Source organism: Pseudoliparis swirei, unplaced genomic scaffold (genome assembly GCF_029220125.1).
Source record: "Pseudoliparis swirei isolate HS2019 ecotype Mariana Trench unplaced genomic scaffold, NWPU_hadal_v1 hadal_27, whole genome shotgun sequence".
Lineage (NCBI taxonomy): Eukaryota > Metazoa > Chordata > Actinopteri > Perciformes > Liparidae > Pseudoliparis > Pseudoliparis swirei.
This window is the reverse complement of record NW_026613263.1, coordinates 197,780-223,329: the sequence shown is the minus strand read 5'-3', so window position 1 is coordinate 223,329 and position 25,550 is coordinate 197,780. Positions and strand designations below refer to the sequence as shown.

General features: G+C 49.3%; 2 protein-coding genes across 2 annotated transcripts in view; one reads left to right on the top strand and one right to left on the bottom strand.

The window, feature by feature from the left end:
* krr1 (KRR1 small subunit processome component homolog) overlaps positions 1–18,200 on the top strand; it is a 39,709-nt gene extending 21,509 nt beyond the window's left edge. The window contains exon 8 of the mRNA XM_056410794.1: positions 18,069–18,200. Within this exon, the coding sequence (XP_056266769.1) occupies positions 18,069–18,200 (132 nt within the window). The remainder of the gene's footprint in view (positions 1–18,068) is intronic.
* A 60-nt stretch (positions 18,201–18,260) lies between these two features.
* cmah (cytidine monophospho-N-acetylneuraminic acid hydroxylase) overlaps positions 18,261–25,550 on the bottom strand; it is a 29,761-nt gene continuing 22,471 nt past the window's right edge. Inside the window, exons 12-16 of the mRNA XM_056410793.1 lie at positions 22,224–22,398; positions 21,543–21,659; positions 19,024–19,139; positions 18,526–18,607; positions 18,261–18,287 (exon numbers count right to left, since the gene is read on the bottom strand). Of these exons, the coding sequence (XP_056266768.1) occupies positions 18,261–18,287; positions 18,526–18,607; positions 19,024–19,139; positions 21,543–21,659; positions 22,224–22,398 (517 nt within the window). The remainder of the gene's footprint in view (positions 18,288–18,525; positions 18,608–19,023; positions 19,140–21,542; positions 21,660–22,223; positions 22,399–25,550) is intronic.

The following is a 25,550-nucleotide window of genomic DNA, read 5'->3' as shown; positions in this document are numbered from 1 at the left end:
GAACATAGCATACAACACGGGTTCCTCTGGAGAACACGTAGCATACAACACGGGTTCCTCTGGAGAACATGTAGCATACAACACGGGTTCCTCTGGAGAACACATAGCATACAACACGGGTTCCTCAGAGAACACTTAGCATACAACACGGGTTCCTCAGAGAACATGTAGCATACAACACGGGTTCCTCTGGAGAACATGTAGCATACAACACGGGTTCCTCTGGAGAACACGTAGCATACAACACGGGTTCCTCAGAGAACACTTAGCATACAACACGGGTTCCTCAGAGAACACTTAGCATACAACACGGGTTCCTCTGGAGAACACGGGTTCCTCTGGAGAACACTTAGCATACAACACGGGTTCCTCTGGAGAACACGTAGCATACAACACGAGTTCCTCAGAGAACACTTAGCATACAACACGGGTTCCTCTGGAGAACACGTAGCATACAACACGGGTTCCTCTGGAGAACACGTAGCATACAACACGGGTTCCTCTGGAGAACACGTAGCATACAACACGGGTTCCTCTGGAGAACACGTAGCATACAACACGGGTTCCTCAGAGAACACTTAGCATACAACACGGGTTCCTCTGGAGAACACGGGTTCCTCTGGAGAACACTTAGCATACAACACGGGTTCCTCTGGAGAACACGTAGCATACAACACGAGTTCCTCAGAGAACACTTAGCATACAACACGGGTTCCTCTGGAGAACACGTAGCATACAACACGGGTTCCTCTGGAGAACATGTAGCATACAACACGGGTTCCTCAGAGAACACGTAGCATACAACACGGGTTCCTCTGGAGAACACGTAGCATACAACACGGGTTCCTCAGAGAACACTTAGCATACAACACGGGTTCCTCAGAGAACACTTAGCATACAACACGGGTTCCTCTGGAGAACATGTAGCATACAACACGGGTTCCTCTGGAGAACATGTAGCATACAACACGGGTTCCTCTGGAGAACACGTAGCATACAACACGTGTTCCTCAGAGAACACTTAGCATACAACACGGGTTCCTCAGAGAACATGTAGCATACAACACGGGTTCCTCAGAGAACACGTAGCATACAACACGGGTTCCTCAGAGAACACGTAGCATACAACACGGGTTCCTCAGAGAACACGTAGCATACAACACGGGTTCCTCTGGAGAACATGTAGCATACAACACGGGTTCCTCTGGAGAACATGTAGCATACAACACGGGTTCCTCAGAGAACACTTAGCATACAACACGGGTTCCTCAGAGAACACGTAGCATACAACACGGGTTCCTCTGGAGAACATGTAGCATACAACACGGGTTCCTCAGAGAACACGTAGCATACAACACGGGTTCCTCTGGAGAACATGTAGCATACAACACGGGTTCCTCAGAGAACACGTAGCATACAACACGGGTTCCTCAGAGAACACGTAGCATACAACACGGGTTCCTCTGGAGAACATGTAGCATACAACACGGGTTCCTCTGGAGAACATGTAGCATACAACACAGGTTCCTCTGGAGAACACGTAGCATACAACACGGGTTCCTCAGAGAACACTTAGCATACAACACGGGTTCCTCAGAGAACACTTAGCATACAACACGGGTTCCTCTGGAGAACATGTAGCATACAACACGGGTTCCTCAGAGAACACGTAGCATACAACACGGGTTCCTCTGGAGAACATGTAGCATACAACACGGGTTCCTCAGAGAACACGTAGCATACAACACGGGTTCCTCAGAGAACATGTAGCATACAACACGGGTTCCTCAGAGAACACGTAGCATACAACACGGGTTCCTCTGGAGAACATGTAGCATACAACACGGGTTCCTCTGGAGAACACGTAGCATACAACACGTGTTCCTCAGAGAACACGTAGCATACAACACAGGTTCCTCTGGAGAACACGTAGCATACAACACGGGTTCCTCAGAGAACACATAGCATACAACACGGGTTCCTCAGAGAACATGTAGCATACAACACGGGTTCCTCTGGAGAACACGTAGCATACAACACGTTCCTCTGGAGAACATGTAGCATACAACACGGGTTCCTCAGAGAACACTTAGCATACAACACGGGTTCCTCAGAGAACACTTAGCATACAACACGGGTTCCTCTGGAGAACATGTAGCATACAACACGGGTTCCTCTGGAGAACATGTAGCATACAACACGGGTTCCTCTGGAGAACACGTAGCATACAACACGGGTTCCTCAGAGAACACTTAGCATACAACACGGGTTCCTCTGGAGAACACGGGTTCCTCTGGAGAACACTTAGCATACAACACGGGTTCCTCTGGAGAACACGTAGCATACAACACGAGTTCCTCAGAGAACACTTAGCATACAACACGGGTTCCTCTGGAGAACACGTAGCATACAACACGGGTTCCTCTGGAGAACATGTAGCATACAACACGGGTTCCTCTGGAGAACACGTAGCATACAACACGGGTTCCTCAGAGAACACTTAGCATACAACACGGGTTCCTCAGAGAACACTTAGCATACAACACGGGTTCCTCTGGAGAACACGGGTTCCTCTGGAGAACATGTAGCATACAACACGGGTTCCTCTGGAGAACACGTAGCATACAACACGGGTTCCTCAGAGAACACTTAGCATACAACACGGGTTCCTCTGGAGAACACGTAGCATACAACACGGGTTCCTCTGGAGAACACGTAGCATACAACACGGGTTCCTCTGGAGAACACGTAGCATACAACACGGGTTCCTCTGGAGAACACGTAGCATACAACACGTGTTCCTCAGAGAACACTTAGCATACAACACGGGTTCCTCAGAGAACATGTAGCATACAACACGGGTTCCTCTTGAGAACACGTAGCATACAACACGTTCCTCTGGAGAACATGTAGCATACAACACGGGTTCCTCTGGAGAACATGTAGCATACAACACGGGTTCCTCTGGAGAACACGTAGCATACAACACGTGTTCCTCAGAGAACACTTAGCATACAACACGGGTTCCTCAGAGAACATGTAGCATACAACACGGGTTCCTCTTGAGAACACGTAGCATACAACACGTTCCTCTGGAGAACATGTAGCATACAACACAGGTTCCTCTGGAGAACACATAGCATACAACACGGGTTCCTCAGAGAACACTTAGCATACAACACGGGTTCCTCAGAGAACACTTAGCATACAACACGGGTTCCTCTGGAGAACACGGGTTCCTCTGGAGAACATGTAGCATACAACACGGGTTCCTCTGGAGAACACGTAGCATACAACACGAGTTCCTCAGAGAACACTTAGCATACAACACGGGTTCCTCAGAGAACATGTAGCATACAACACGGGTTCCTCTGGAGAACATGTAGCATACAACACAGGTTCCTCTGGAGAACACGTAGCATACAACACGGGTTCCTCAGAGAACACTTAGCATACAACACGGGTTCCTCAGAGAACACTTAGCATACAACACGGGTTCCTCTGGAGAACATGTAGCATACAACACGGGTTCCTCTGGAGAACATGTAGCATACAACACGCGTTCCTCTGGAGAACACGTAGCATACAACACGAGTTCCTCAGAGAACACTTAGCATACAACACGGGTTCCTCAGAGAACACTTAGCATACAACACGGGTTCCTCTGGAGAACACGGGTTCCTCTGGAGAACACTTAGCATACAACACGGGTTCCTCTGGAGAACACGTAGCATACAACACGAGTTCCTCAGAGAACACTTAGCATACAACACGGGTTCCTCTGGAGAACACGTAGCATACAACACGGGTTCCTCTGGAGAACACGTAGCATACAACACGGGTTCCTCTGGAGAACACGTAGCATACAACACGGGTTCCTCAGAGAACACTTAGCATACAACACGGGTTCCTCTGGAGAACACTTAGCATACAACACGGGTTCCTCTGGAGAACACGTAGCATACAACACGAGTTCCTCTGGAGAACATGTAGCATACAACACGGGTTCCTCTTGAGAACACGTAGCATACAACACGGGTTCCTCTGGAGAACACGTAGCATACAACACGGGTTCCTCTTGAGAACACGTAGCATACAACACGGGTTCCTCTGGAGAACATGTAGCATACAACACGGGTTCCTCTTGAGAACACGTAGCATACAACACGTTCCTCTGGAGAACATGTAGCATACAACACAGGTTCCTCTGGAGAACACGTAGCATACAACACGGGTTCCTCAGAGAACACTTAGCATACAACACGGGTTCCTCTGGAGAACACGGGTTCCTCTGGAGAACACGGGTTCCTCTGGAGAACATGTAGCATACAACACGGGTTCCTCTGGAGAACACGTAGCATACAACACGGGTTCCTCTGGAGAACACGTAGCATACAACACGGGTTCCTCTGGAGAACACGACATACTACAAGTTCCTCAGAGAACACTTAGCATACAACACGGGTTCCTCAGAGAACATGTAGCATACAACACGGGTTCCTCTGGAGAACATGTAGCATACAACACAGGTTCCTCTGGAGAACACGTAGCATACAACACGGGTTCCTCAGAGAACACTTAGCATACAACACGGGTTCCTCAGAGAACACTTAGCATACAACACGGGTTCCTCTGGAGAACATGTAGCATACAACACGGGTTCCTCTGGAGAACATGTAGCATACAACACGGGTTCCTCTGGAGAACATGTAGCATACAACACGGGTTCCTCAGAGAACACTTAGCATACAACACGGGTTCCTCAGAGAACATGTAGCATACAACACGGGTTCCTCTTGAGAACACGTAGCATACAACACGTTCCTCTGGAGAACATGTAGCATACAACACGGGTTCCTCTGGAGAACACGTAGCATACAACACGAGTTCCTCAGAGAACACTTAGCATACAACACGGGTTCCTCTGGAGAACACGTAGCATACAACACGGGTTCCTCAGAGAACATAGCATACAACACGTTCCTCTGGAGAACACGTAGCATACAACACGGGTTCCTCAGAGAACACTTAGCATACAACACGGGTTCCTCTGGAGAACACGTAGCATACAACACGGGTTCCTCAGAGAACACTTAGCATACAACACGGGTTCCTCTGGAGAACATGTAGCATACAACACGGGTTCCTCTGGAGAACATGTAGCATACAACACGCGTTCCTCTGGAGAACACGTAGCATACAACACGAGTTCCTCAGAGAACACTTAGCATACAACACGGGTTCCTCAGAGAACACTTAGCATACAACACGGGTTCCTCTGGAGAACACTTAGCATACAACACGGGTTCCTCTGGAGAACACGTAGCATACAACACGAGTTCCTCAGAGAACACTTAGCATACAACACGGGTTCCTCTGGAGAACACGTAGCATACAACACGGGTTCCTCTGGAGAACACGTAGCATACAACACGGGTTCCTCTGGAGAACACGGGTTCCTCTGGAGAACACGTAGCATACAACACGGGTTCCTAACACGTTCCTCTGTTCCTCAGAGAACACTTAGCATACAACACGGGTTCCTCAGAGAACATGTAGCATACAACACGGGTTCCTCTTGAGAACACGTAGCATACAACACGTTCCTCTGGAGAACATGTAGCATACAACACAGGTTCCTCTGGAGAACACGTAGCATACAACACGGGTTCCTCAGAGAACACTTAGCATACAACACGGGTTCCTCAGAGAACACTTAGCATACAACACGGGTTCCTCAGAGAACATGTAGCATACAACACGGGTTCCTCTGGAGAACATGTAGCATACAACACGGGTTCCTCTGGAGAACATGTAGCATACAACACGGGTTCCTCTGGAGAACACGTAGCATACAACACGGGTTCCTCTGGAGAACACGTAGCATACAACACGGGTTCCTCTGGAGAACACTTAGCATACAACACGGGTTCCTCAGAGAACACTTAGCATACAACACGGGTTCCTCTGGAGAACACGTAGCATACAACACGGGTTCCTCTGGAGAACATGTAGCATACAACACGGGTTCCTCTGGAGAACACGTAGCATACAACACGGGTTCCTCAGAGAACACTTAGCATACAACACGGGTTCCTCAGAGAACACTTAGCATACAACACGGGTTCCTCTGGAGAACACTTAGCATACAACACGGGTTCCTCAGAGAACATGTAGCATACAACACGGGTTCCTCAGAGAACACTTAGCATACAACACGGGTTCCTCAGAGAACACGTAGCATACAACACGGGTTCCTCTGGAGAACATGTAGCATACAATACGGGTTCCTCAGAGAACACTTAGCATACAACACGGGTTCCTCTGGAGAACACGTAGCATACAACACGAGTTCCTCAGAGAACACTTAGCATACAACACGGGTTCCTCTGGAGAACACGTAGCATACAACACGGGTTCCTCTGGAGAACACGTAGCATACAACACGGGTTCCTCTGGAGAACACGTAGCATACAACACGGGTTCCTCTGGAGAACACGTAGCATACAACACGTGTTCCTCAGAGAACACTTAGCATACAACACGGGTTCCTCTGGAGAACATGTAGCATACAACACGGGTTCCTCTGGAGAACTTAGCATACAACACGGGTTCCTCTGGAGAACATGTAGCATACAACACGGGTTCCTCTGGAGAACACGTAGCATACAACACGAGTTCCTCAGAGAACACTTAGCATACAACACGGGTTCCTCTGGAGAACATGTAGCATACAACACGGGTTCCTCTGGAGAACACGTAGCATACAACACGTGTTCCTCTGGAGAACACGTAGTACAACACGGGTTCCTCTGGAGAACACGTAGCATACAACACGGGTTCCTCAGAGAACACTTAGCATACAACACGGGTTCCTCAGAGAACATGTAGCATACAACACGGGTTCCTCTGGAGAACATGTAGCATACAACACGGGTTCCTCTGGAGAACACGTAGCATACAACACGGGTTCCTCAGAGAACACTTAGCATACAACACGGGTTCCTCTGGAGAACACGTAGCATACAACACGGGTTCCTCTGGAGAACTTAGCATACAACACGGGTTCCTCTGAGAAGATGTAGCATACAACACGGTACACTCTGGAGAACATGTAGCATACAACACGGGTTCCTCTGGAGAACACTTAGCATACAACACGGGTTCCTCAGAGAACACTTAGCATACAACACGGGTTCCTCAGAGAACACTTAGCATACAACACGGTTCCTCTGAGAACATGTAGCATACAACACGCGTTCCTCTGGAGAACACGTAGCATAACACAGGTTCCTAGAACATGTAGCATACAACACGGGTTCCTCAGAGAACACGTAGCATACAACACGGGTTGCTCAGAGAACACTTAGCATACAACACAGGTTCCTCAGAGTAGACGTAGCATACAACACGGGTTCCTCTGGAGAACACGTAGCATACAACACGGGTTCCTCTGGAGAACACTTAGCATACAACACGGTTCCTCTGAGAACACTTAGCATACAACACGGGTTCCTCTGGAGAACATGTAGCATACAACACGGGTTCCTCTGGAGAACACGTAGCATACAACACGGGTTCCTCTGGAGAACACTTAGCATACAACACGGGTTCCTCAGAGAACACTTAGCATACAACACGGGTTCCTCTGGAGAACATGTAGCATACAACACGGGTTCCTCTGGAGAACACGTAGCATACAACACGAGTTCCTCAGAGAACACTTAGCATACAACACGGGTTCCTCTGGAGAACACGTAGCATACAACACGGGTTCCTCTGGAGAACATGTAGCATACAACACGGGTTCCTCAGAGAACACGTAGCATACAACACGGGTTCCTCAGAGAACACTTAGCATACAACACGGGTTCCTCAGAGAACACTTAGCATACAACACGGGTTCCTCAGAGAACATGTAGCATACAACACGGGTTCCTCTGGAGAACATGTAGCATACAACACGGGTTCCTCTGGAGAACACGTAGCATACAACACGAGTTCCTCAGAGAACACTTAGCATACAACACGGGTTCCTCAGAGAACACTTAGCATACAACACGGGTTCCTCTGGAGAACATGTAGCATACAACACGGGTTCCTCTGGAGAACACGTAGCATACAACACGGGTTCCTCAGAGAACATAGCATACAACACGGGTTCCTCAGAGAACACTTAGCATACAACGGGTTCCTCTGGAGAACATGTAGCATACAACACGGGTTCCTCTGGAGAACATGTATACAACACGGGTTCCTCTGGAGAACACGTAGCATACAACACGGGTTCCTCAGAGAACACTTAGCATACAACACGGGTTCCTCAGAGAACACTTAGCATACAACACGGGTTCCTCTGGAGAACATGTAGCATACAACACGCGTTCCTCTGGAGAACACGTAGCATACAACACGAGTTCCTCAGAGAACACTTAGCATACAACACGGGTTCCTCAGAGAACACTTAGCATACAACACGGGTTCCTCTGGAGAACACGTAGCATACAACACGGGTTCCTCTGGAGAACATGTAGCATACAACACGGGTTCCTCTGGAGAACACGTAGCATACAACACGAGTTCCTCAGAGAACACTTAGCATACAACACGGGTTCCTCTGGAGAACACTTAGCATACAACACGGGTTCCTCTGGAGAACACGTAGCATACAACACGAGTTCCTCTGGAGAACACATAGCATACAACACGGGTTCCTCTGGAGAACACTTAGCATACAACACGGGTTCCTCTGGAGAACACGTAGCATACAACACGAGTTCCTCAGAGAACACGTAGCATACAACACGTTCCTCTGGAGAACACGTAGCATACAACACGGGTTCCTCTGGAGAACATGTAGCATACAACACGGGTTCCTCTGGAGAACACTTAGCATACAACACGGGTTCCTCTGGAGAACATGTAGCATACAACACGCGTTCCTCTGGAGAACACGCATACAACACGGGTTCCTCTGGAGAACACGTAGCATACAACACGGGTTCCTCTGGAGAACACGTAGCATACAACACGGGTTCCTGGAGAACACGTAGCATACAACACGGGTTCCTCTGGAGAACATGTAGCATACAACACGGGTCCCTCTGGAGAACATGTAGCATACAACACGGGTTCCTCAGAGAACACTTAGCATACAACACGTGTTCCTCAGAGAACACTTAGCATACAACACGGGTTCCTCTGGAGAACATGTAGCATACAACACGGGTTCCTCTGGAGAACACGTAGCATACAACACGTGTTCCTCAGAGAACATGTAGCATACAACACAGGTTCCTCTGGAGAACACGTAGCATACAACACGGGTTCCTCAGAGAACACTTAGCATACAACACGGGTTCCTCAGAGAACATGTAGCATACAACACGGGTTCCTCTTGAGAACACGTAGCATACAACACGTTCCTCTGGAGAACATGTAGCATACAACACAGGTTCCTCTGGAGAACACGTAGCATACAACACGGGTTCCTCAGAGAACACTTAGCATACAACACGGGTTCCTCAGAGAACACTTAGCATACAACACGGGTTCCTCTGGAGAACATGTAGCATACAACACGGGTTCCTCTGGAGAACACGTAGCATACAACACGGGTTCCTCAGAGAACACTTAGCATACAACACGGGTTCCTCTGGAGAACACTTAGCATACAACACGGGTTCCTCAGAGAACACTTAGCATACAACACGAGTTCCTCAGAGAACACTTAGCATACAACACGGGTTCCTCTGGAGAACACGTAGCATACAACACGGGTTCCTCTGGAGAACATGTAGCATACAACACGGGTTCCTCTGGAGAACACGTAGCATACAACACGGGTTCCTCAGAGAACACATAGCATACAACACGGGTTCCTCAGAGAACATGTAGCATACAACACGGGTTCCTCAGAGAACACGTAGCATACAACACGGGTTCCTCTGGAGAACACGTATACAACACGGGTTCCTCAGAGAACACTTAGCATACAACACGGGTTCCTCTGGAGAACATGTAGCATACAACACGGGTTCCTCTGGAGAACATGTAGCATACAACACGCGTTCCTCTGGAGAACACGTAGCATACAACACGGGTTCCTCTTGAGAACACGTAGCATACAACACGTTCCTCTGGAGAACATGTAGCATACAACACGGGTTCCTCAGAGAACACTTAGCATACAACACGGGTTCCTCTGGAGAACATGTAGCATACAACAGGTTCCTCTGGAGAACACGTAGCATACAACACGGGTTCCTCAGAGAACACTTAGCATACAACACGGGTTCCTCAGAGAACACTTAGCATACAACACGGGTTCCTCTGGAGAACATGTAGCATACAACACGGGTTCCTCTGGAGAACATGTAGCATACAACACGCGTTCCTCTGGAGAACACGGGTTCCTCAGAGAACACTTAGCATACAACACGGGTTCCTCTGGAGAACACGGGTTCCTCTGGAGAACATGTAGCATACAACACGGGTTCCTCTGGAGAACACGTAGCATACAACACGAGTTCCTCAGAGAACACTTAGCATACAACACGGGTTCCTCTGGAGAACACTTAGCATACAACACGGGTTCCTCTGAGAACATGTAGCATACAACACGGGTTCCTCTGGAGAACATGTAGCATACAACACGGGTTCCTCTGGAGAACACGTAGCATACAACACGGGTTCCTCAGAGAACACTTAGCATACAACACGGGTTCCTCAGAGAACATGTAGCATACAACACGGGTTCCTCTGGAGAACATGTAGCATACAACACGGGTTCCTCTGGAGAACACGTAGCATACAACACGGGTTCCTCTGGAGAACACGGGTTCCTCTGGAGAACACGTAGCATACAACACGAGTTCCTCAGAGAACACTTAGCATACAACACGGGTTCCTCAGAGAACATGTAGCATACAACACGGGTTCCTCTGGAGAACAGCATACAACACGGGTTCCTCTGGAGAACACGTAGCATACAACACGAGTTCCTCAGAGAACACTTAGCATACAACACGGGTTCCTCTGGAGAACACGTAGCATACAACACAGGTTCCTCTGGAGAACACGTAGCATACAACACGGGTTCCTCAGAGAACATGTAGCATACAACACGGGTTCCTCTGGAGAACATGTAGCATACAACACGGGTTCCTCTGGAGAACACGTAGCATACAACACGGGTTCCTCTTGAGAACACGTAGCATACAACACGGGTTCCTCTGGAGAACATGTAGCATACAACACGGGTTCCTCTGGAGAACACGTAGCATACAACACGGGTTCCTCTGGAGAACACGTAGCATACAACACGGGTTCCTCTGGAGAACACGGGTTCCTCTGGAGAACATGTAGCATACAACACGGGTTCCTCTGGAGAACACGTAGCATACAACACGGGTTCCTCTGGAGAACATGTAGCATACAACACGGGTTCCTCTGGAGAACACGTAGCATACAACACGGGTTCCTCAGAGAACACTTAGCATACAACACGGGTTCCTCTGGAGAACACGTAGCATACAACACGGGTTCCTCAGAGAACATGTAGCATACAACACGGGTTCCTCTGGAGAACATGTAGCATACAACACGGGTTCCTCTGGAGAACAGCATACAACACGGGTTCCTCTGGAGAACACGTAGCATACAACACGAGTTCCTCAGAGAACACTTAGCATACAACACGGGTTCCTCAGAGAACATGTAGCATACAACACGGGTTCCTCTGGAGAACATGTAGCATACAACACGGGTTCCTCTGGAGAACATGTAGCATACAACACGGGTTCCTCTGGAGAACACGTAGCATACAACACGAGTTCCTCAGAGAACACTTAGCATACAACACGGGTTCCTCAGAGAACATGTAGCATACAACACGGGTTCCTCTGGAGAACATGTAGCATACAACACAGGTTCCTCTGGAGAACACGTAGCATACAACACGGGTTCCTCAGAGAACACTTAGCATACAACACGGGTTCCTCAGAGAACACGGTTCCTCTGGAGAACATGTAGCATACAACACGGGTTCCTCTGGAGAACACGTAGCATACAACACGAGTTCCTCAGAGAACACTTAGCATACAACACGGGTTCCTCAGAGAACATGTAGCATACAACACGGGTTCCTCTGGAGAACATGTAGCATACAACGGGTTCCTCTGGAGAACACGTAGCATACAACACGGGTTCCTCTGGAGAACACTTAGCATACAACACGGGTTCCTCTGGAGAACATGTAGCATACAACACGGGTTCCTCTGGAGAACATGTAGCATACAACACGGGTTCCTCTGGAGAACATGTAGCATACAACACGTTCCTCTGGAGAACACTTAGCATACAACACGGGTTCCTCAGAGAACACTTAGCATACAACACGGGTTCCTCAGAGAACATGTAGCATACAACACGGGTTCCTCTTGAGAACACGTAGCATACAACACGTTCCTCTGGAGAACATGTAGCATACAACACGGGTTCCTCTGGAGAACATGTAGCATACAACACGGGTTCCTCTGGAGAACACGTAGCATACAACACGGGTTCCTCAGAGAACACTTAGCATACAACACGGGTTCCTCAGAGAACATGTAGCATACAACACGGGTTCCTCTGGAGAACACGTAGCATACAACACGTTCCTCTGGAGAACACTTATACAACACGTTCCTCTGTACAACACGGGTTCCTCTTGAGAACACGTAGCATACAACACGGGTTCCTCTGGAGAACACGTAGCATACAACACGGGTTCCTCTGGAGAACATGTAGCATACAACACGGGTTCCTCTGGAGAACATGTAGCATACAACACGGGTTCCTCAGAGAACACTTAGCATACAACACGGGTTCCTCAGAGAACACTTAGCATACAACACGGGTTCCTCTGGAGAACATGTAGCATACAACACGGGTTCCTCTGGAGAACATGTAGCATACAACACGCGTTCCTCTGAGAACATGTAGCATACAACACGGGTTCCTCTGGAGAACATGTAGCATACAACACGGGTTCCTCTGGAGAACATGTAGCATACAACACGGGTTCCTCAGAGAACACGTAGCATACAACACGGGTTCCTCAGAGAACATGTAGCATACAACACGGGTTCCTCAGAGAACATGTAGCATACAACACGGGTTCCTCTGGAGAACATGTAGCATACAACACGGGTTCCTCTGGAGAACACGTAGCATACAACACGGGTTCCTCAGAGAACACTTAGCATACAACACGGGTTCCTCAGAGAACATAGCATACAACACGGGTTCCTCTGGAGAACATGTAGCATACAACACGGGTTCCTCTGGAGAACACGGGTTCCTCTGGAGAACATGTAGCATACAACACGGGTTCCTCTGGAGAACACGTAGCATACAACACGGGTTCCTCAGAGAACACTTAGCATACAACACGGGTTCCTCAGAGAACATGTAGCATACAACACGGGTTCCTCTGGAGAACATGTAGCATACAACACAGGTTCCTCTGGAGAACACGTAGCATACAACACGGGTTCCTCTGGAGAACACATAGCATACAACACGGGTTCCTCAGAGAACACTTAGCATACAACACGGGTTCCTCAGAGAACACTTAGCATACAACACGGGTTCCTCTGGAGAACATGTAGCATACAACACGGGTTCCTCTGGAGAACATGTAGCATACAACACGGGTTCCTCTGGAGAACACGTAGCATACAACACGAGTTCCTCAGAGAACACTTAGCATACAACACGGGTTCCTCTGGAGAACACGTAGCATACAACACGGGTTCCTCTGGAGAACACGTAGCATACAACACGGGTTCCTCTGGAGAACACGTAGCATAACACGGGTTCCTCAGAGAACACTTAGCATACAACACGGGTTCCTCTGGAGAACATAGCATACAACACGGGTTCCTCTGGAGAACACGTAGCATACAACACGGGTTCCTCTGGAGAACACGTAGCATACAACACGGGTTCCTCAGAACACTTAGCATACAACACGGGTTCCTCTGGAGAACATAGCATACAACACGGGTTCCTCTGGAGAACACGTAGCATACAACACGGGTTCCTCTGGAGAACACGTAGCATACAACACGGGTTCCTCAGAGAACACATAGCATACAACACGGGTTCCTCAGAGAACATGTAGCATACAACACGGGTTCCTCTGGAGAACACGTAGCATACAACACGAGTTCCTCAGAGAACACTTAGCATACAACACGGGTTCCTCAGAGAACATGTAGCATACAACACGGGTTCCTCTGGAGAACATGTAGCATACAACACGGGTTCCTCTGGAGAACACGTAGCATACAACACGGGTTCCTCAGAGAACATGTAGCATACAACACGGTTCCTCTGGAGAACATAGCATACAACACGGGTTCCTCTGGAGAACACGTAGCATACAACACGGTTCCTCTTGAGAACCGCGGGTTGTAGCATACAACACGGGTTCCTCTGGAGAACATGTAGCATACAACACGGGTTCCTCTGGAGAACACGTAGCATACAACACGGGTTCCTCAGAGAACACTTAGCATACAACACGGGTTCCTCTGGAGAACACGGGTTCCTCTGGAGAACATGTAGCATACAACACGGGTTCCTCTGGAGAACACGTAGCATACAACACGGGTTCCTCAGAGAACATGTAGCATACAACACGGGTTCCTCAGAGAACACTTAGCATACAACACGGGTTCCTCTGGAGAACATGTAGCATACAACACGGGTTCCTCTGGAGAACACGTAGCATACAACACGGGTTCCTCAGAGAACACTTAGCATACAACACGGGTTCCTCTGGAGAACACTTAGCATACAACACGGGTTCCTCTGGAGAACACGTAGCATACAACACGGGTTCCTCTGGAGAACATGTAGCATACAACACGGGTTCCTCTGGAGAACACGTAGCATACAACACGAGTTCCTCAGAGAACACTTAGCATACAACACGGGTTCCTCTGGAGAACACGTAGCATACAACACGGGTTCCTCTGGAGAACACGTAGCATACAACACGGGTTCCTCAGAGAACACTTAGCATACAACACGGGTTCCTCTGGAGAACACGGGTTCCTCTGGAGAACATGTAGCATACAATACGGGTTCCTCAGAGAACACTTAGCATACAACACGGTTCCTCAGAGAACACTTAGCATACAACACGGGTTCCTCTGGAGAACATGTAGCATACAACACGGTTCCTCTGGAGAACACGTAGCATACAACACGGGTTCCTCTGGAGAACACTTAGCATACAACACGGGTTCCTCAGAGAACACTTAGCATACAACACGGGTTCCTCTGGAGAACACGTAGCATACAACACGGGTTCCTCTGGAGAACACGTAGCATACAACACGGGTTCCTCTGGAGAACATGTAGCATACAACACGGGTTCCTCTTGAGAACACGTAGCATACAACACGTTCCTCTGGAGAACATGTAGCATACAACACAGGTTCCTCTGGAGAACACGTAGCATACAACACGGGTTCCTCAGAGAACACTTAGCATACAACACGGGTTCCTCTGGAGAACACTTAGCATACAACACGGGTTCCTCTGGAGAACATGTAGCATACAATACGGGTTCCTCAGAGAACACTTAGCATACAACACGGGTTCCTCTGGAGAACACGTAGCATACAACACGGGTTCCTCTGGAGAACATGTAGCATACAACACGGGTTCCTCAGAGAACACTTAGCATACAACACGGGTTCCTCAGAGAACACTTAGCATACAACACGTTCCTCTGGAGAACATGTAGCATACAACACAGGTTCCTCTGGAGAACACGTAGCATACAACACGGGTTCCTCAGAGAACACTTAGCATACAACACGGGTTCCTCAGAGAACACTTAGCATACAACACGGGTTCCTCTGGAGAACACGGGTTCCTCTGGAGAACACTTAGCATACAACACGGGTTCCTCTGGAGAACACGTAGCATACAACACGAGTTCCTCAGAGAACACTTAGCATACAACACGGGTTCCTCTGGAGAACACGTAGCATACAACACGGGTTCCTCTGGAGAACACGTAGCATACAACACGGGTTCCTCTGGAGAACATGTAGCATACAACACGGGTTCCTCTGGAGAACACGTAGCATACAACACGGGTTCCTCAGAGAACACTTAGCATACAACACGGGTTCCTCTGGAGAACACTTAGCATACAACACGGTTCCTCTGGAGAACACGTAGCATACAACACGGGTTCCTCAGAACACTTAGCATACAACACGGGTTCCTCTGGAGAACCGGGTTCCTCTGGAGAACATGTAGCATACAACACGGGTTCCTCTGGAGAACATGTAGCATACAACACGGGTTCCTCAGAGAACATGTAGCATACAACACGGGTTCCTCTGGAGAACATGTAGCATACAACACAGGTTCCTCTGGAGAACACGTAGCATACAACACGGGTTCCTCTTGAGAACACGTAGCATACAACACGTTCCTCTGGAGAACATGTAGCATACAACACGGGTTCCTCTGGAGAACATGTAGCATACAACACGGGTTCCTCTGGAGAACACAAGCATACAACACGGGTTCCTCAGAGAACACTTAGCATACAACACGGGTTCCTCAGAGAACATGTAGCATACAACACGGGTTCCTCAGAGAACACGTAGCATACAACACGGGTTCCTCAGAGAACACGTAGCATACAACACGGGTTCCTCTGGAGAACACGTAGCATACAACACGGGTTCCTCTGGAGAACACTTAGCATACAACACGGGTTCCTCTGGAGAACATGTAGCATACAACACGGGTTCCTCTGGAGAACACGTAGCATACAACACGAGTTCCTCAGAGAACACTTAGCATACAACACGGGTTCCTCTGGAGAACACGTAGCATACAACACGGGTTCCTCTGGAGAACACGTAGCATACAACACGGGTTCCTCTGGAGAACACGTAGCATACAACACGTGTTCCTCAGAGAACACTTAGCATACAACACGGGTTCCTCAGAGAACATGTAGCATACAACACGGGTTCCTCTTGAGAACACGTAGCATACAACACGTTCCTCTGGAGAACATGTAGCATACAACACGGGTTCCTCTGGAGAACACGTAGCATACAACACGGGTTCCTCAGAGAACATGTAGCATACAACACGGGTTCCTCAGAGAACACTTAGCATACAACACGGGTTCCTCTGGAGAACACGTAGCATACAACACGGGTTCCTCAGAGAACACGTAGCATACAACACGGGTTCCTCTGGAGAACATGTAGCATACAACACGGGTTCCTCTGGAGAACACGTAGCATACAACACGGGTTCCTCAGAGAACACTTAGCATACAACACGGGTTCCTCTGGAGAACACTTAGCATACAACACGGGTTCCTCTGGAGAACATGTAGCATACAACACGGGTTCCTCTGGAGAACATGTAGCATACAACACGGGTTCCTCTGGAGAACACGTAGCATACAACACGGGTTCCTCTGGAGAACACGTAGCATACAACACGTGTTCCTCAGAGAACACTTAGCATACAACACGGGTTCCTCAGAGAACATGTAGCATACAACACGGGTTCCTCTTGAGAACACGTAGCATACAACACGTTCCTCTGGAGAACATGTAGCATACAACACGGGTTCCTCAGAGAACACTTAGCATACAACACGGGTTCCTCAGAGAACACTTAGCATACAACACGGGTTCCTCTGGAGAACACGGGTTCCTCTGGAGAACATGTAGCATACAACACGGGTTCCTCTGGAGAACAGGTAGCACACAACACGGGTTCCTCAGAGAACATGTAGCATACAACACGGGTTCCTGTGGAGGCGAACACGGGTGCCTCTGGAGTGCAAAGTGCGTAATAGTGCGTGAAGCCCGCGTGTGCGGCTGGCGTGCGTGTGCGTGCGTGCGTGTGCGTGCGTGCGTGTGCGTGCGCGTGCGTGCGTGCGTGTGCGTGCGTGCGTGTGTGCGTGTGTGTGTGTGTGTGTTTTAACCCCGCCCCCTGTGTGTGTCTCAGCTCCGTCAGAGGGCAGCAGGCTGGACATCGAGCTCATCAAGCAGAAGGTGAACAAAGCAAAGACCAAGAGGCTGGGGGCCCCTCCGGAGAGGCCCCGCCCCCCCGCCGCCAGCACCACGGGCCAGAAGAAGAAGAGAGGCTGAACACACTGCGCATCACGTGCACTGTGCTCTGTGTGTGCTTGGATCAAATGGAATGTCCTCTCAAACAGTCGAGGACGGTTCCTGTTCCTGATGGAGACCGGAACAGACCGGTACTACCAGTGATGTCATACATTGCCCTCTTCCAGTAACCGTTGTCCAGATTTTCATTGGGCCGTGTTTATAGGTTATTGTTTTTCTATGTATGTTGTATGTGAAATTAAAGGCAGATTCTGATCAACCTGGATCTGGGCTTTGCTTTACCTGATGGGACCTGATCCGGGTCATCGGGGAGTCCACATCCACCTGGCTGGACATCTGTAGTTACCAACAACCTCCTCCATGGCTGCAGGAACCGGTCCCAGTCCGGGCCGTGCACGGGGAGCTCCGTCTGGAAGTGGTTCCAGAACCTGGAGAGCAACACCATGGAGTCAGGTTGAGAACATTCCACATGGATCAGAGTTCATGAGTTCATCATGAGTCATCAACATGTTGTTTAGCAGAGCAGAGAACACGAGATGGGTGAACAGGAAGCGACCAAGAGAAGGAACCACCTGTTAGCTTAGCTTAGCATCAAAAAGATGTTTAGCAGAGAACACACGATGGGTGACAGGAAGAGACCAAGAGAAGAACCACACATTAGCTTAGCTTAGCGTCAAAAAGTGCAGATTTAAAAAGCAATATGTTCCTGTAAAAAGATGAAATATTAACGGGCGTTAATATTTCAAGCTAATTAAATATCCCAATAGAAATAGAAAATTAATACTTGGAGCCAAATGCACCGTTGAGTGAGTTTTGGTCATTATACATAAAAGTTATTGTGTACTTGTGGTGGTAGACATCCGGGTCTCGGCTGATGCGGTTCTGGAAGCCGATGTACAGGCCATCCCAGAGGAGGCCGTGCAGCACCAAATATCTCATCACCCCAATCCGGTTTTTAATCTGCAAGAAAACCAAGAAACCCCTCGGGTCAGAGTGGGTCAGTGCCGGGTCAGAGCGGGTCAGAGTGGGTTAGAGCCGGGTCAGAGCGGGTCAGTGCCGGGTCAGAGCGGGTTAGAGCCGGGTCAGAGCGGGTCAGAGCCGGGTCAGAGTCGGGTCAGTGCCGGGTCAGAGCGGGTTAGAGCCGGGTCAGAGTGGGTCAGAGCCGGGTCAGAGCCGGGTCAGAGCCGGGTCAGAGCGGTTCAGTGCCGGGTCAGAGCGGGTTAGAGCCGGGTCAGAGCGGGTCAGTGCCGGGTCAGAGCGGGTTAGAGCCGGGTCAGAGTGGGTCAGAGCGGTTCAGTGCCGGGTCAGAGTGGGTCAGAGCCGGGTTAGTGCCGGGTCAGAGTGGGTCAGAGCCGGGTCAGAGCGGGTCAGAGCCGGGTCAGAGTGGGTCAGAGCCGGGTCAGAGCGGGTCAGAGCCGGGTCAGAGTGGGTCAGAGCCGGGTCAGAGCAGGTCACAGTGGGTCAGTGCCGGGTCAGTGCCAGGTCAGAGCCCGGTCAGAGTGGGTCAGAGCCGGGTCAGAGCGGGTCAGAGCGGGTCAGAGCGGTTCAGTGCCGGGTCAGAGTGGGTTAGAGCCGGATCAGAGTGGGTCAGAGCCGGGTCAGAGCGGGAAGCCGCTCATGGAACCCTCCGACCGACGGGCAACACGCAGGTTTCTCTTAATGTTCCTCTGGTCATGTTTCTAAATCATGGAGAAGATCCTCCATCTCTTCCCTCCAGCTCCGCCTCCTGCTGGAGGGAAGAGATGGAGGATCTTCTCCAGCTCCGCCTCCTGCTGGAGGGAAGAGATGGAGCAGTGGCTCCAACAACATGTCCCTTTCTGAGCGTGTTGGAGAACTACGGTGGCCTGCAGTGGGCAGATCCATTTCAAGGGTGGCGTTACTCAGAGCTGCTCTCATCAACACTTCCTTATTTGTCGAGGCTAAATGAGTCCTTCCCAACACAAATGAAGTTTGTGAACGATCAATAATGGAGAACAAAGACCTCAGATGGACCTTTGTGCTCAGTCCACCTGCTGCTCCACAGCTCATGATGCACAGCACTGAACACAGATCAGGTGAACCAGGGCTCTTTGTCCAGAGGCACCATCTCAGAGCCGCTGAGCACACACGGCCTACCGGATGAGCCGTGGAAAAGTAGAACAAGGAGAACCTTTTGTCGTTTTAGTATAATCAATAAACATGTTGTTTTAGTTTGTGATGAATGTGCATAGGAAGCTGTATGTTGCGTAACCTTCTAGTTCAGAGGGTTCACCAGCCAGTGTTAGCATACAAGCTAAAACGCCTGTAGCGATGAGAGGAGTCCGTGAGGTACGTTAGCAGCTCTGAGTCTGAAGGAAAACTGAATTTAAGAAGCCTTCACCATGAAGTTGAATTCTCAGGTCTGGGACCAGGCTCCAGGTCTGGAACCAGACTCCAGGTTTGGGACCAGGCTCCAGGTCTGGAACCAGACTCCAGGTCTGGAACCAGACTCCAGGTTTGGGACCAGGCTCCAGGTCTGGGACCAGGCTCCAGGTCTGGAACCAGACTCCAGGTCTGGGACCAGGCTCCAGGTCTGGGACCAGGCTCCAGGTCTGGAACCAGACTCCAGGTCTGGGACCAGGCTCCAGGTCTGGGACCAGGCTCCAGGTCTGGAACCAGACTCCAGGTCTGGGACCAGACTCCAGGTCTGGGACCAGGCTCCATGTCTGGGACCAGACTCCAGGTCTGGGACCAGACTCCAGGTCTGGGACCAGGCTCCAGGTCTGGGACCAGACTCCAGGTCTGGGACCAGACTCCAGGTCTGGAACCAGGCTCCAGGTCTGGAACCAGACTCCAGGTCTGGGACCAGGCTCCAGGTCTGGGACCAGGCTCCAGGTCTGGAACCAGGCTCCAGGTCTGGGACCAGACTCCAGGTCTGGGACCAGGCTCCATGTCTGGGACCAGACTCCAGGTCTGGGACCAGGCTCCAGGTCTGGGACCAGGCTCCAGGTCTGGGACCAGACTCCAGGTCTGGGACTGGAAGAACCCTCTGACACCAGGAGAGAGAGAATAGAACATCTCCCAAAGTCTTGAGGACACTGGCCTGAACTCCGTTGCCCTTGAAGGGAACAGGAGAGAGCTGCTGTAGGAGACACCTAGACCCTCGTCCACTGACCACTAACTGGGGGTCTGGACCAGAGACGTGCTCTAGCCTCCAGTGGGACCTAGACCATCATAATTATAACCAAGATCACATTCAATCTAACGGTAAGCTACAGGGGGGATAGAAGGCCGGAGGTCTACACGGATCCCGGTGAGAGACCCTATCCGGGTCCACGTGGGTGAACAGACAGGGGTCCACGGCGTCAGTGAGGAACCTTCCGGGCCTCGGGCCACCGGTCTCACCTCTAGGTACGAGTGCTCCCGGTCGGGTCTCTTCGAGGGGAACGACAGATCCAAGAAGTCCACCAAGTAGTCGCAGCCGTCAGCGACGGGCTCGAAGGCGTCGTCCGTCTCGATCATCTTGACCGTACATGTTGGGACAAATGGACATCCAGATAAAAGGAAAGGAAGGAAGGAAAGGAAGCGCCTGCCAGTTGGACCAAAAGGAGACGAGGAAGCCGTGCAGAGCGTAACCGACCTCAACACAACCGGACACACATGTCAGGACCCAGAGGACGAGTCCTCACAGCCTTCTGGGTACAACTGTTCCCACGACCCATGTGGAGTATCAATGAGAACATGCTAAACATGCTAAACATGCTAAACATGGACATCACGCTGCCGGTAGCGCTGAGCTCATCATCGCTGTGCTAAGTACAGAAGAAAGAAATGGAGGGTTCTTTGTCAACCATCAAAGCTACTCGGTCCGAACCCTGAACTTAAACTGACCTCTGCTTGGAGGAGACAGGTCGGGAGAAGGAGGCGGGACAGGAAGTGAGGAGAAGTGCAAAAGTCACGGGCTGGAATTGAACCGGGAACCCTCCACCCACCAGCACCAGAACCCAGTCGGAGCAGCTCGACGCATCGACGGCGCTCGGGGAAGCTTGAGAAGTCCAGAGAAGATTCAGCTCGTCGTTTATTTACCCGCACGACGAGGTTGTAGTTCTGGAAGCCGGCCCAGGTGTAGTACAGCGTGGTCCAGCTGGGACGGGTAAATATCTCACAGCTGATGGCGCTGTTCAGTTCATCCACGTACAAGTCCAGATCCCAGCTGTCCTTGTAGATCTTGGCGCTGGCCGGTGGGTTGGTGATGGCCTCACTGTGTTTGGTCACGTGACAGATTCAACTTATTCATCCAAATGTGACGTTAAAAACATCATTTCAAGTTGGATTTCTGTTGTACTTTGGTCCCCATTCCGATTGTTATTAAAGTTATTTGGTCTTTTGCTAAGCCCCGCCCCTTCTGCTGCTGAGTCTGAAGCTCTCATGTGTTTACCGTGATGTCATTGGCGGCATTCCCTCTCTGAGTAATATTTTAGACAAAGCTTCTAATGCTGAATATGATGTTGAAAACACAAGTGACCAATCAGATGCTGTACCTGCCGGTCCAACAGACAGTACCACCCAGCGTCCAATCAGAACCGTGGACAGGCTCTCACATACACAACGAGTGGCTGCACACATGATACTGAGCTACACTATGTCAACAGAACCTGCCACCCCAAAATAATGGAGCGTTAACCAGTGAGAGAGCGGTGCCTGTTCGGGGCGTGGCCGTGTGGGGAAGTGACCATGTGGGGGCGTGGCCATTTGGTTGTTATTATGGAAATTAACCTATTAAATCTTCTTAAGAGGAAACATGTGACACACTGAAATGTCTTCGAGCTGTTATTGAACAGACACAACAAATCAATAGAATGGACCGCTCTGTAACATACTGTACGCTCTGTAACATATTGAACCGCTCTATAACATACTGAACCGCTCTGTAACATACTGAACCGCTCTGTAACATACTGAACCGCTCTGTAACATACTGTACGCTCTGTAACACATTGAACCGCTCTATAACATACTGAACCGCTCTGTAACATACTGAACCGCTCTATAACATACTGAACCGCTCTGTAACATACTGTCCTGCTCTGTAACATACTGAACCGCTCTATAACATACTGAACCGCTCTGTAACATACTGTCCCGCTCTGTAACATACTGAACCGCTCTGTAACATATTGAACCGCTCTATAACATACTGAACCGCTCTACAACATACTGAACCGCTCTGTAACATACTGTCCTGCTCTGTAACATACTGAACCGCTCTATAACATACTGAACCGCTCTGTAACATACTGTCCCGCTCTGTAACATACTGAACCGCTCTATAACATACTGAACCGCTCTGTAACATAATGAACCGCTCTATAACATACTGAACCGCTCTGTAACATACTGATCTGCTCTGTAACATACTGAACCGCTCTGTAACATACTGAACCGCTCTATAACATACTGAACCGCTCTGTAACATACTGAACTGCTCTGTAACATACTGAACCGCTCTGTAACATACTGAACCGCTCTGTAACATACTGAACCGCTCTGTAACATACTGAACCGCTCTATAACATACTGAACCGCTCTGTAACATACTGAACCGCTCTATAACATACTGAACCGCTCTGTAACATACTGTCCTGCTCTGTAACATACTGAACCGCTCTATAACATACTGAACCGCTCTGTAACATACTGTCCCGCTCTGTAACATACTGAACCGCTCTATAACACACTGAACCGCTCTGTAACATACTGTCCTGCTCTGTAGCATACTGAACCGCTCTATAACATACTGAACCGCTCTGTAACATACTGAACCGCTCTATAACATACTGAACCGCTCTGTAACATACTGTCCCGCTCTGTAACATACTGAACCGCTCTATAACATACTGAACCGCTCTGTAACATACTGTCCTGCTCTGTAGCATACTGTACCGCTCTATAACATACTGAACCGCTCTGTAACATACTGTCCCGCTCTGTAACATACTGAACCGCTCTATAACATACTGAACCGCTCTGTAACATACTGAACCGCTCTATAACATACTGAACCGCTCTGTAACATACTGAACCGCTCTGTAACATACTGTACCGCTCTGTAACATACTGAACCGCTCTGTAACATACTGAACCGCTCTGTAACATACTGAACCGCTCTGTAACATACTGTACCGCTCTGTAACATACTGTACTGCTCTGTAACATACTGTACCGCTCTGTAACATACTGTACCGCTCTGTAACATACTGTACTGCTTTGTAACATACTGTACCGCTCTGTAACATACTTAACCGCTCTGTAACATACTGTACTGCTTTGTAACATACTGTACCGCTCTGTAACATACTTAACCGCTCTATAACATACTGAACCGCTCTATAACATACTGAACCGCTCTGTAACATACTGTACGCTCTGTAACATACTGAACCGCTCTGTAACATACTGAACCGCTCTGTAACATACTGTACCGCTCTGTAACATACTGAACCGCTCTGTAACATACTGTACCGCTCTGTAACATACTGAACCGCTCTGTAACATACTGTACCGCTCTGTAACATACTGAACTGCTCTGTAACGTACTGAACCGCTCTGTAACATACTGTACCGCTCTGTAACCATACTGAACCGCTCTGTAACATACTGAACCGCTCTGTAACATACTGTACCGCTCTGTAACATACTGAACCGCTCTGTAACATACTGAACCGCTCTGTAACATACTGTACCGCTCTGTATCATACTGTACTGCTCTGTAACATACTGTACCGCTCTGTAACATACTGTACTGCTCTGTAACATACTGTACCGCACTGTAACATACTGTACTGCTCTGTAACATACTGTACCGCTCTGTAACATACTGAACCGCTCTATAACATACTGAACCGCTCTGTAACATACTGTATGCTCTGTAACATACTGTACCGCTCTGTAACATACTGAACCGCTCTGTAACATACTGTACCGCTCTGTAACATACTGAACCGCTCTATAACATACTGAACCGCTCTGTAACATACTGTATGCTCTGTAACATACTGTACCACTCTGTAACATACTGAACCGCTCTATAACATACTGAACCGCTCTGTAACATACTGTACCGCTCTGTAACATACTGTACTGCTTTGTAACATACTGTACCGCTCTGTAACATACTGAACCGCTCTATAACACACTGAACCGCTCTGTAACATACTGTACTGCTCTGTAACATACTGTACTGCTTTGTAACATACTGTACCGCTCTGTAACATACTGAACCGCTCTATAACATACTGAACCGCTCTGTAACATACTGTACGCTCTGTAACATACTGTACCGCTCTGTAACATACTGAACCGCTCTGTAACATACTGTACCGCTCTGTAACATACTGAACCGCTCTGTAACAT